Source organism: Tupaia chinensis, unplaced genomic scaffold, assembly GCF_000334495.1.
Source record: "Tupaia chinensis unplaced genomic scaffold, TupChi_1.0 Scaffold149383_1, whole genome shotgun sequence".
Classification (NCBI taxonomy): domain Eukaryota; kingdom Metazoa; phylum Chordata; class Mammalia; order Scandentia; family Tupaiidae; genus Tupaia; species Tupaia belangeri.
Window position 1 is genome coordinate 614506 of NW_006209227.1, and position 12684 is coordinate 627189.

At 47.2% G+C, this 12684-nt stretch overlaps 1 protein-coding gene across 5 annotated transcripts in view; it reads left to right on the forward strand.

Moving 5' to 3' along the window:
* Positions 1-12684, forward strand: part of ARMC9 (armadillo repeat containing 9) — a 199255-nt gene that overhangs the window by 35275 nt on the left and 151296 nt on the right. For 4 of the 5 annotated variants that reach the window (XM_006171120.3, XM_006171121.3, XM_006171122.3 and 1 more), the window contains 2 exons: positions 8630-8787; positions 12082-12180. In XM_006171120.3, the coding sequence (XP_006171182.1) occupies positions 8630-8787; positions 12082-12180 (257 nt within the window). The remainder of the gene's footprint in view (positions 1-8629; positions 8788-12081; positions 12181-12684) is intronic. The other variant, XM_014585263.2, reaches the window with a different exon arrangement.

The window sequence follows — 12684 nt, forward strand, 5'->3', positions numbered from 1 at the left end:
AATGCCGGCAGGATGGAGGCATGGAAGAGGGGATTGTGGCACGACCACCCCACATTGGGAGGCACATTCTCTCTTTCTGCCTCTCTGAAAATTGCACAAGCTCTCTGGCAGTTAAAAAAAGAGGAGAAGGTGCCAGCAAGTGGCGTAGTGATTAGGGTGCTAGATCCCATATGGCCAACTCCGTGGTTTGAGTCTCAGCCCTGGTGACTGGAAAATCACGTTGGGTGTGTGAGTGTGGATGCCCCAAATCCTGAGAGGAGGATGGAGGAGAAAGGATTGCAGTGTGCCCATTCCCCCTCGCCCCCCAGGGTGACTCCCCTTCCCCCTTTTCTGGTGACCACACATGCTCTATGGCAAAAATCTCAAAGTAAAGAAAAGGAAAGAATGCATCATTTTTTTTCTTGAACAGGCAAGGGGTCTCTAAAATCTCATTTACTCTTCAAAATGAAGCAAAACAAAATAAAAAGAAGAATATAAAGAAGCAGTGTCCCTAAATGAAGTGGAAATGCTAAAAGACAAAGCTTGTGTGGTTCAAGAGCTCTCCGCACCACTCTGGTCCGAGGCCTGCGTGCTGGGGTTATAGGGAGGCTTTGTGACCTGAACTGACGTTCTTGCATTTGTGTGTATTTCTTGTTTAAAACTTGGGATTCAATTTTTTTGACTTTTGAGTAAGTGATGTTAGTGGTTTTGGACTATAAAGAGTCTCAATAAATTCCACTGGCATAATTGGGACAGTTTATTAAAATAACACGGAGCTTCTACTGAGACATCTCTAGTAAAAGCAGGGTCTTGCATGGCAGGCATCTCAGCTCTGCTGCCCTTGTCTCGTAAAACTTGACATGGAACAAAGAGTCAAAGTGCTGTTTAATGCTCTGAAATAAGTTGGCTTTAAAATTTTAGTTTAGGTTTTTGCCATAGGGCACATGTGCTCACAGGGAGAGAGTGAGAGACAGAGAGGGAAAATGAGAAATCACCCCCAGAGGGATGGCCTTGCCGCAATCCCTTTTCCTCTGTTCTCCTCTCGGGATTTTGAGCACATGCACATACGTACCTGGCGTGATTTTTCAAGCCCCCCTTCTGGTCCTGTACTCAAACCGCTATCAGCCGAGTGGGAGTCCGGCACCTTAACCATTAGGCCACTTGCTGACCCTGGAGTTGACGTTTTTGAGCTGTCGCCTGGATAACTTAGTCATGGTCGGGCTTCTCTGCAGCTTGCAGAGATGTCTACACGGTGATGTCTCCGGATTGCAGGTGATTCCTCTGCTAAATTATGTATTTTAAAATGGTCACAGGCCAGCCCCTTAGCCTGGTGGTTAAGGGGACCACCTCTAACATGGCCAACTGCAGTTCAAACCCCAGCCCTGGTGGCTTGAGAATGTGTGTGCATGTCCCAAATCCCAACAGGGTGGGGAAATGGAGAAGGGATTGTGGTGTGACCACGCCCCATCGGGGGATGCTTTCTCCCTCCCTCCACCCCCAATCCCGTCTCTTCGTCTTTCTCTGGCAAGTGCACACGTTCTCTGGCAATTTAAAAAAGAGAGAGCAAAAACCTCGCTTAAGAAAGAAAGAAGAGAGAAGAAGAAGAATGAAATAGTCAGACACTTCAGCCGTCGCCGCCTCTTCTTGTTCCTGTGGAGTCCCGGCAGCTGGAGGTCACCTCCCTCAGACGTGCTGCCCTTCCTTGCCTTCTTTGTTTTGGTTTTTACGGTATGGTGAGCACTCACCAAAGACAGACAGAGGGAGTGAGAATCCGCCCCCCTCCCGCACCGTGGTCGGAGAATAGTCATATCGCAATCCCTTCTCCATTCTTTCAGGATTTGGGGCACACACATGCGGCCAATGTGTTTTTCAAGCTTCTGGGTCCAGAACTCAAACTGTGGAGTCATTCTTGTGAAATACGGCACCTTAACCACCACACCACCTGCTGGCCTTCTAATTTTGATTTTTTTCCCAGGTTTTAAAACTTTATTTGGGGGACCAGCAGTTGGCGTAATGGCTATGTCCCTGGATTGGTTGGAGTCCTGGACCCAGTGGCTTAAACTCATTCCAGGCATGTGTGCGTGCGTGCGTGCCCAAGATCCCGAAGAGAATGGAGAAGGGATAGTGGCGTGGCCCTCCCCGCTGGGGAGTGATTTCTCTGTCTCTGTCTCTCTTGTCTTTCAGGCAAGTGCATGCGCCCTGTAGCAAAAACTTCTCCCCCCAAAAAAACAACTTTATTTGCATATTACAAAAATTGTGCATTCCAATAATTAAAATAATTTGAACAAAAAAATGGCCCTTTAATTACACTGCATTTTACAGCCTGCAGGACACCTTGGACCAGCTAGGCTTTTACTCTGCATTTCCCTGTCGTCCCACCCAGCTTCTTCCTTCACCAACACGCGCGTGCTTTTCCTTCCCCGCCAGCCAGAGCGGCAGAGGGGAGAGGCAGGCGCCGTTGTCAGTAGCTCTCGATTCTTTGATGTGAAAGGGCATCACGGTTATTTGGATTTGATCCACCCTCTCTGCGTCTTACGAAGTTAAGCAGCTGGACGAAGTAAAGTAGGAGGGCGGTGCTGTGGAATGTACGGTGGTGTTGGCGCATGCCTCATTATGCTTCGCCGTTCTCCTGTTCCATCGTGTCTTCGGGAGGCCGTGGACTTTTCTCTTGTGTTTCTGTCTTCGATTTCGACTTAGCGAGTTTCTCCATCTCAGCCATATCGGGTTTGTCAGACATGGTTGCAGAGGAAGCGGAGCGAGGCACGCTAGAGAGCGATGTCTGGTCTATGCAGTGGCCACCGCTGAGTCCTAATTTTGATGTTTATGCTGTGGAGAAACTTAGTGGCAGCACACACTTACCACAAAGAAGAGAGTGACCGCCTCTTCCTATTCATGTTTAAGGAGTTCCATAAATGACCTCCAGGAATATTCTCCGTGAATTCAAGTACTGGATGTAAATTTGTGTCATGTAATTAAAAAGAGAGAGAGAAAGAACAAGCACAGGAGACAGAGAGAGAACACGAAAGAGAGATTGATTTTTTGCCTGGATCTTGCCACGTTGCAGACCTGTTCCTGCCTTCAGTTAGCTAGGGCAGCAGGCATGTGCTACCGTCCGCCCTGTTTAAAGTGGGCTGGAATCGAACCTGGGCCAACTGCTTGCATCACTGCAGCTGAGCCCAGGTGATTTTTTTTTTTTTTTTTTGTCACAAAAAGAACTCTTTATTTGCCACTATTAACAATCTGAACTTTAAACAGATTCTTGGACTGGTGGTTCATCCATCGGCTCATCAACTTTGGCGCCCGTCTCATCCCCAGTAGCTTTTCCAGAGCCACCCCCTTCACTATGAAGCTCCATGAGTTTTCCCAATTCAGACTTGGGCTTCTAAAGCATATTTCCTTTCCTGACATGACGAAGACATCATGGAGAGGGTAGATGGACTGGCAGGCCTTTTCTATGTCTTTCCGATGCTGTCTGGAATCAGTTTACTGACCACTTCTTCCAAGTCATTCGTCTGCAGCTCCCGGGTCACGATTTCCATCATCTTCCGGATTTGGCCGACTGCTCATGCTGGGCATAAGAGGTCTTCCTGTCTGATTGTTGCATTTTTTAGTAAACACAACACAGAAGAGACAAGCAAATAACCATCGGTAGTCTTGACATCGACATGAGCTTCAGTCATGGTCTGCCATTTTTTAACTATGGGACACATTTTGTCACGGGTGAGACCCATGCCGTGGAAGTTCGTCAGGCAGTCTTTGCCCTGAGCGTCCTCAGTATTTAGCTTGAATTTCCTAAATGCGACATCATCACTCTGCACATCTGCAGGGCTCACTTCAAACACACGGCCCTTACGGCCATCAGAGGCAGTGCTGGTTCCTTGGGTCCTGGTGACCAGTGTCTTCCCAGTATTTCTCACGTTGAACATTGCAGGTGCTCACGCCATAGCCGTCTCTTTTAGAAAATGGATCAACCAGTTTCTTCTTGGCTCCCTTTTTGCCGCCTTTCGCAAGGCACTTACTCTTGCCAACTGCCATGGTGCCACTCAGAGAGCCAAAAGGCGGGCCCAGATGACTTTTTAAAGGTACCTTTAAGTACTGAGATTTTCTTTTCCGTGATAATGAGTGCATGAGAGGGGGCCAGGAGGTGGTGTGGAGGTTGGAGCACTGGACTCCCACATGCCAACTGTGGTTCGAGCCCTGGGCCTGGTGGCTTTTTTTCTCTTGCTGGTGAGCACACATGTCCTATAGCAAATTAAAAAAAAAAAATAAATAGAATAATTATTTAGTAGGAAACAAAAAGAGTGCATGTGAGGAGAGCGAACCCTTGACAGGGCCTCATCACTCTGTGGTCGTCTTCCCCAGTCCTGCACTTCCTCAGAAACTTACGCACGCCTGTGTTTTCAGGCTGACCTGGGGTTCCGAGCTTGTGGCTGTCCATTGGCTTCAGCACCTCAGTTCAGTTCACTACCAACTGTGCACCAGGCTGGGCTCAGTGCAGAGGTTTCATAGGGGCTGAATTATAATAGTTCACTATCTTCTGTGGTTTTTTTAAAATTATTGATTGATTGATTGATTGATTGAATGAATGAATGAATGGTGAGGCAGAGGAGGGGAGGGTGCCCAGCAAGATTTTACCAGGCTGCGGTTCTCCCCCTCGATTTCCAGCCAACCAGATTACAGGTGCCTGTGGACACACCTGGCATGTCCAGGTCGACCTAGAGTCTGAGTTGTGGGCCTTCTCGTATGGCTCCAGTGTTGTGCAGCAGTACCTACCGTCAGTGCTGTGACAGGCAGGCAGTAGGTTTTTTTTTTTTTTGGAGAGGTTTTTACTATAGGGCGCGTGCACTCACCAGAAAGACAGAGAGAGACAGAGAGACAGAAAGCGAGAAATCACCCCCCAGGGGGGATGGCCACGCCGCAGTCCCTTCTCCATTCTCCTCTCGGGATCGTGCACACATGCCCAGCATGAGTTTAAGCCACTGGGTCCGGGACTTGAACCGTGGTTGACTACGTGGGAGTCCAACGACATAGCCATTACTCTAACTGCTGGTCCCAGTATTTGGGGTTTTAATAGTTAAATATTTTATTTCTGCACACACAAACTGTGAAGCATGGAAGTTTTTAAAGTACAGTGTGAATGTGAGTGATCCTTACAGCTGTGTAGGACATAAATTAGGACGCATGGCTGTCTTAGGAGAATGCTTCTCTAATTCACGGTGTACCAGAGCCATCTGGGGAGTTTGTTGAAAATGCAGATACCTGAATACCCTGCTCCATGTCTGCAGTCGGAGTCCCTGGGGCGTGGCTGACCAGCTTGCTCCGGGGACGTTGCTTGTGTATTTCAGTTGGTGTACCGCTGCTTTAAGATGTAACCTTTCTGCCACTTTTTCAAGTTGTCTGCTTGCATAAAGTATATTTAGAAAATCTTGACCCTTGAAATGAAATAATAATAGCCACTACTCATTGGTCATAGCCTTTGGGCAGGGCACTTTGAGTATATTTTTTTCATTTAGCCCTCATGATAACACTTCAGGATAATTACCACTACTTCCACGTTGACAGTCATGAAGTGAGACTCGGAGGCCCAGGTGGCACAGGTGGTAGGGTGCTGCTGACACGTGATGCCAGAACCACACTGGAGGCTTCAGTTCTGATCTTGGGTCAGCCTGAGCACGCCAGGCACATCCCTGTGTATGCGTGTGTAACCCTGCCAGGCACAGGGGAGAATCATGCCATGGCAAGACCTGTCAAGGGTATGTCTCTCAAGGAATGAAAGAAATAAGAATTAGGAGTTAAATATTTTGTCTATGGTAGGGCCAGCATGTGGTGTAGTGGTTAAGGTACTGGACTTTCACTAGCCAAATGCAGTTCGAGTCCCAGGCCTGATGGCTTGAAAATCATGCCATGTGTATGTGTGCAGGCCCAAAATCCTGAGAGGAGACTGGAGAGAGGAGATTGCAATGTGGCATGGCATGTCCCCCAAGGGGTAATTTCTCACCCTCCTACCCCCACCTCCAGTGAATATAAGCACCTGATGGCAAAAACCTTAAAAAAAATCCAGCAAGGGACCAGCAGTTAGCGTAATGGCTATGTCGCTGGACTCCCACGTAGTTAACTGCGATTCGAGACCCGGACCCGGTGGCTTAAACTCACGCCGGGCGCATGTGCGTGCATGCCCAAGATCCCGAGAAGAGAATTGAGGAGAAGGGATTGTGGCGTGGCCATCCCCCCGGGGGGTGATTTCTCGCTTTCTGTCTCTCTGTCTGTCTGGCGAGCGCACACGCCCTATAGCAAAAATGTCTCCAAAAAAAACCCAGCAAGAAGGTGGTAGAGTAATTTGAGCTCAGGTCTATCATTTTTAAGCCCCCCTATGACCGTGGAATCTGTTCTAAAATGTGTTCCACAGTGCCTGGGTCAGGAGAGCAGTGAGTTCATCTGAGACGGGGGACAGCGTTAGCCCCCAGACAGAATGTAGCCTTCAAGAGCAGGGAGAGGTCTGTAGGGCACGAAAGTGCTGACGCTGATAACTGGTCTGTTCCATTGACACCAGCGTGGCTTGGCCCCTGGCTTTCCAGGGCTGTCCCACGGGGAGTGTTCCAAGCAGAGGACCGTAGACCCTTCAAGCTGCAGGGAAGGCCTGCTGGGAGTGGCTTTCTTAGCTTTATCAAACTGGCAGAGTGAGCATTGTTTTCTGTTTGTTTTTGCTAGAGGATACTGCATTCACCATAGAGAGGAAGCGTGAAAGCACCCCTAGATGGGCGTTAGCACACCACAATCCCTTCTTATCTCTCCCTCCTTTCAGGATTTTGACACATACCCACATGTGCCTGTGTGCTTTCCAAGTCTCCAGTACTAAGAGTCGAACTGCTGTTGGCCATGTGAGATCTGGCGATCTGGCTTCCCTATCCAGTAACTAGTGAGGCCCGCAGAACACTGGGATCTTAACTCATCTTCATTCTTGTTTTTTCCGGCATCAGTCAAACAGTGCTGACTTTTTTTTTTTTTTTTTGAGAGATTTTTGCTACAGGACGCATGCACTCACCAGAAAGACAGAGAGAGACAGAGACAGAAAGAGAGAGATCACCCCCCAGGGGGGATGGCCACACCGCAATCCCTTCTCCATTCTCCTCTCGGGATCTTGGGCATGCGCACACGTGTGCCTGGTGTGAGTTTAAGCCACCGGGTCCGGGACACGAACCACGGTCGACTACATGAGAGTTCAGCAACATAGCCATTATACTAACTACTGGTCCCAAGCAGTGCTGACATTTTTAAAAAATGAAGAGTTGTCCTGCAGATGTAAATTGTCCCTGAGACAATCTCATGGCACAAAAACAGAGACAAAGACACAGATTTGGTTCACTCGTGTGCTGGTTATGAAAAGGAACATTAATTTGTTTCTTAGAAATAAAAAGAATTGGACCGGCAGGTGGCATGGTGGCTAAGGCATTGGATCCCACGTGGCTGGCTGATCAGTTCAAAATCCAGATCTGTCAGCTTGAAAGATATGATGGGCACATGTGTGTCCATGCCCAAAATCCCGAGTGGAAGATGGAGGAGAAGGGATTGCAGTGTGGCCATCTCTAGGAAAGGGGTGTGATTTCTCACTTTTCCTCTCTGTTCCTGGCAAGAGCATGTTCCCGGTGGCAAAAATCTGAATTAATTGGGACCAGCAGATGGCGTAATGGTTATGTCGCTGGACTCCCATGTAATAGAATCATGTCCCAGACCCAGCAACTGCGCCTGCCCAAGATCCCAAGAGGAGAGTGGAGGAGAAGGGCTTGCGTGACCATATCACCTGGGGGTAATTTCTTGTTTTCTGTCTGTCTGACACTCAGTTTCGCTGGCTAGCACATGTGCCCTGTAGCAAAAGTCTTTCTAAATTAAAAAAAAAAAAAAAAAGGAATAATTTATTTAGGGGCCAGCAGATGGTGTAATGGTTACGTCACTAGACTCCCACATAATTGACTGTAGTTCGATTCCTGGACCCGGCAGCTTGAAACTCACACTGGGCATGTATACTATGTATACTGTGTACGTATATGCCCACAATCTCGAGACTGGTGGAAAATGGATTGCATCATGACCATCTCCCCAGGGGGTGATTTCTTGCTTTCTGTCTTTCTCTTGCTGGAGAGTGCACATGAGCTGTAGCAAAAATCTCCCTCAAAAAAAAAAAAAAATTATTGGAACCAGCAGATGGCTTAATGGCTATGTCACTGGACTCCCATGTAGTTGACCACGGTTTGAATCCCGGACCCAGTGGCTTAAATTCACGCCAGGTGCGTGTGCGTGCGTGCCCAACCATCCCAGTAGGAGAAGGGAGGAGAATGGATTGCGGCATGGCCATCCCTGCTGGGGGGTGATTTCTCTCTGTCTCTCTCTCTCTCTTTCTGGGAGCGCACGCGCCCTATAGCGAAAACCTCTCAGAAAAAAACAGAAAGAATTACTTTTAAATTTTCTTGTTTTTATTTGGCCAGAGAGAGAGAGGAAGAAAGTGAGAAAGCCAGGTCATCAGATCTGGGACTCAAACCTCAGCTGGCCATGTGGGAAGTCCAATACCTTAACCACCACTCCACTTGCCAGCCCCAGTGCAATAGTTTTATTTTGAGGGTTTTGTTTTTTGGTAAACATACACTGTTCCTTCTAGAAATGTTGCAGCAGCTGCAGCAGCAGCTGGTGGAGGCGGAACGCAGGTCAATGACCTACCTGAAGCGGTACAACAAGATCCAGGCAGACTACCACAACCTCATCGGGGTCACGGCGGAGCTGGTGGATTCCCTGGAGGCCACGGTCAGTGGCAAGATGGTAAGGAAAGTCCCTGTTGTAGCTCTCCTGTAGCAAGATGATGAGTAGTTATGGACGTGGCTGTGTCAACATGGAGCTCCTGGCCTCTCCTGAGCCAGCGGAGCCCCCCGCCCCGTGTCACACAGCTGGCATGCCCATAGGGCAGTGCCGATGTTTTCGGCTGTTTTGCCATGTTGCTTGTAATACCTTATTTGTTTTTCCTAACACATTACGTAGTTCACATTTTTCCTCTGTGTTTTTCTCAGATAAATTGTCCACAAGAGAAAAAAATACTATATAATAGCAAGAAAATGATGGGGAAATGTCCCACTGGCATATAGGAAAGCGACTGATTTTCATATATTGATTTTGTATCTTGCTACTCTTCAAATCCTATACATTTTATAGATTTTGTTTTTTTAATTTCCGGATGGTACATGCACTTGCCAGAGGGAGTGAGAGAGAGAGAGGCAGAACGCACTGCCCAATGGAACATAGTCGGCTGTAGTCCCTCCTCCATTCCCCTGGCCAGCCGGGACTTAGGCACACACATATGTGCTTAGTATGTTTTTCATGCTGTCAGAGCTAAGATTTATTTTTTTAAAAAGAATTATTGTATTTAACTTTATTTACTCATTTATTTTATTTTTTAATTTGATCAGAGAGAGAGGGAGATGGCGAGGGAAAGTGAAAAAGCAAGCCACCAGGTCTGGGACTCAAACCGTGCTTGGCCATGTGGGAGTCCTGTATTCTAGACTGACAGTTATATCATCTTCAAATAATGCTATTTTTGTTTCGCATTTTTCATTTATATTAACTTCCTTTTTAAAATCCGTATTACTAAGATTTGTGGAACATTGATTTATAAACACTGTGATCCCGGTCACCTATGTCTTATTCCTGACTTTATAGGAACGATTTAGTGTTTCTTGTCTATAAAATGAGAAAGTGCAACAAAATCTCTTTGTGGAGATAGTTTTTAAAAAATATTTATTCATTCATTTATTTTAATTTAACCAGAGAGAGACAGAAAGTGAGAAAGCAAGCCATCAGGTCCAGGACTCGAACTGTGGTCAACCATGTGGGAGTGTCTAGCACCTTTGCTACCTACTGGTCCCCAATACAGTTCTTTTAAAAAATTATTATTTACTTAATTTTATTTATTCACTTATTTTTAAAATATGATCAGAGAGAGACACAGAAAGAGTGAGAAGGAAAGTGAGAAAGCAAGGCACCAGGTCTGGGACTCTAACCATGGTCGGCCATGTGGGAGTGTCCAGTGCCTTAACCACCACACCACCTGCTGGTCCCCCGATACAGTTTTTTTTGTTTTAACTTGAAGTAATTGTAGGTTCACATAGCACTTGTAAGCAACAACACACGACACCCCATTGCTTTGCCAAGTCTCCCTAGTGGTACTCCGGTGGAAAACCATACTATGATAGTCCAACCAGGGCATGACCTGGACACAGTCTGTTGATTTTTTTTTTTTTTTCAGATTTCCCCAGTTTTACTCAGACGCATTTGTATATGTGAGTGCTCACGTCTTAAGCTCTGAATTTTATGAGCAGTATGAGGTTTTTGTTTTGTTTTGTTTTTGAGAGGTTTTTGCTACATGGCGCGTGCGTTCACCAGAGAGACGGAGAGACAGAAAGTGAGAAATTACCCCCCAGGGGGAATGGCCATGCCGCAATCCCTTCTCCATTCTCCTCTCGGGATCTTGGGTAGGCACACACTCGCACCTGGCGTGAGTTTAAGCCACCGGGTCCAGGACTTGAACCATGGTTGACTACATGGGAGTTCAGCAACATAGCCATTATGATAACTGCTGGTCCCGTGAGTTTGTATATTAAAATAGTCTTTAATAACTTTAGAAATGATTACGAAATGATATGCACTGTATAAAATTTTAGAAAGATGAAATGATGTAGAAAACAAGTTCCCAATGATTGTGTCACTTAGTAACAAGACTTTTCATGTCCCAGACTTTTTCAGTACTTACACATATTTTACAAAATGGATTCTAGATCATACACTGTTTTCTTTCTTTAAAAGAATTATTTTATTTAACTTTTTAAAAAATAATTATTTAATTTTATTTATTCATTTATTTTATTTATTTATTTTTTTGACCAGAAAGACACAGAGAGAGAGAGAGCAAGAGAGGGAAAGTGAGAAAGCAAGCCACCAGGTCTGAGACTTGAACTGTGATCAGCCATGTGGGAATCCAGCACCCTTATCCACCACACCACTTGCCGGCCCCCCTGCTTTATTAATCCAATTTAAATTTGACCAGAGAGGGACAGAGTATGAAAAAGAGAGAGAGAAAAAGAAAGTGAGAAAGCAAGTCTCCAAGTCCAGGACTTGAACCACAGTTGGCCATGTGGGAGTCCAGCACCCTTAACCACCTTACCACCTCACTGTCAGCCCCCACAAACTGTTCTCTAGTTGACTTTTTTTTTTAAGGCTAAATGAAACTTCTTTAACGTTTATTTATTTCTCCCATGCATGAGAGAGAGACAGCACCCCCTTAAGGTCCTGATGCCATGAGCCACCCAGCCCCCATCCAGTCCCAGACTATGGCGAGTGCCTGCCGGGGACAACTGCTGGGCACACTCAGAGATTTCTGTACTGGGACTGGGGACCTTCCCGTGTGGATTGTCTCTGGGCATTGCTTTTGCCACTGTGCCACTGCCCTGCCCCAGAAAGTGATCATTTATGATCTTCTTTATTTAACAAAGATGTTTTTGGTACTTTCTGTGAACTGCATCAGGCAACAAGGCAGGGATCCCTGCCCTCGTGGGGTGGACATCTCAGTAAGGTGAAGGTGGAGAGCGGGAAGCAGACATCCCGGGGGGAATTCTGCTTGTACTGGAGGACGTGGCTGCTGCTCATGCCCTCCTCAGGTCAGGAGAGCAGGAGATGGAGCCGTGTTTGTTCTGACCCAGGACCTTGGGCCAGGCCTCCAGCTCTTCCCACCTCAGAGTGGCTGCCTGGTGACTTATACTCAAATGCACTAAAATGGCTAAAAAGCCACTCAGTTTATAGGACAGTGGCAGCACATTGGTGGACTTATAACCGTAGAAGTTGGGGCCATGTGGCCACCCCTCTTCTGTGTCAGCAGTTTCTTCTGTGGAGTCAGGGCTTCAGTGTCCCCCAGGCGTCCCGACGTTAAAGCTAAGATTGTATTTCTGGCTCACGCATCTCGCCGTGCAGCTTATGGAGACAGGCCGAGAGGAAGCCAGCAGTCACCCGCATGCTCAGCCGTCCGCGTGGGCTTTGTGCCTTTCACCAGTGTCTTCGTGTTCTCTGCAGATCACCCCCGAGTACCTCCAGAGTGTCTGCGTCCGCCTCTTCAGCAACCAGATGCGGCAGAGCCTGGCGCATAGTGTGGACTTCACGAGGCCCGGGACGGTGAGGCTCTGTGCTTGGGCAGGGGCCCCCTTGCGGTCTGTCCCCCAAGTTTAAAGACAGTGTAACCCAAGAGAATGAAAGCATGAGAATGTAACACTCAGGAGGCTGCATTTTGGTTGGCTTTTGAGGTTTAGAAACTTGCCAAAGAAAAAGAAAGCTGCTTTCGAAGATGACGCGCCCCAGACTGGTGTCCTGCGCTGCCTGTTGTAGCTGCTCGACTGGTGCAGGGCGGGAGTCTAAGCAGCGGAGGAAGCTGGAGTCTTTTCAAATTAGCTGCCTTGTTGGAAGTTGTGCAGTCTAACACAGGGGCTCCTTTTTATTTTTATTACTATTATTTTTTGTTTCATTCATTTTACTTGAAATAATTGCAATCTTACAAAAACGTTGCAAAAGTGTAAACAGGACCCTGGTCTTCCCTTTACCCAGATTCGTCAGCGGTCGGCACGTAGCCATTTGTGCTCGCCCACTTGCTCGCTCTCTCACGCACACACCATTTTCTGAACC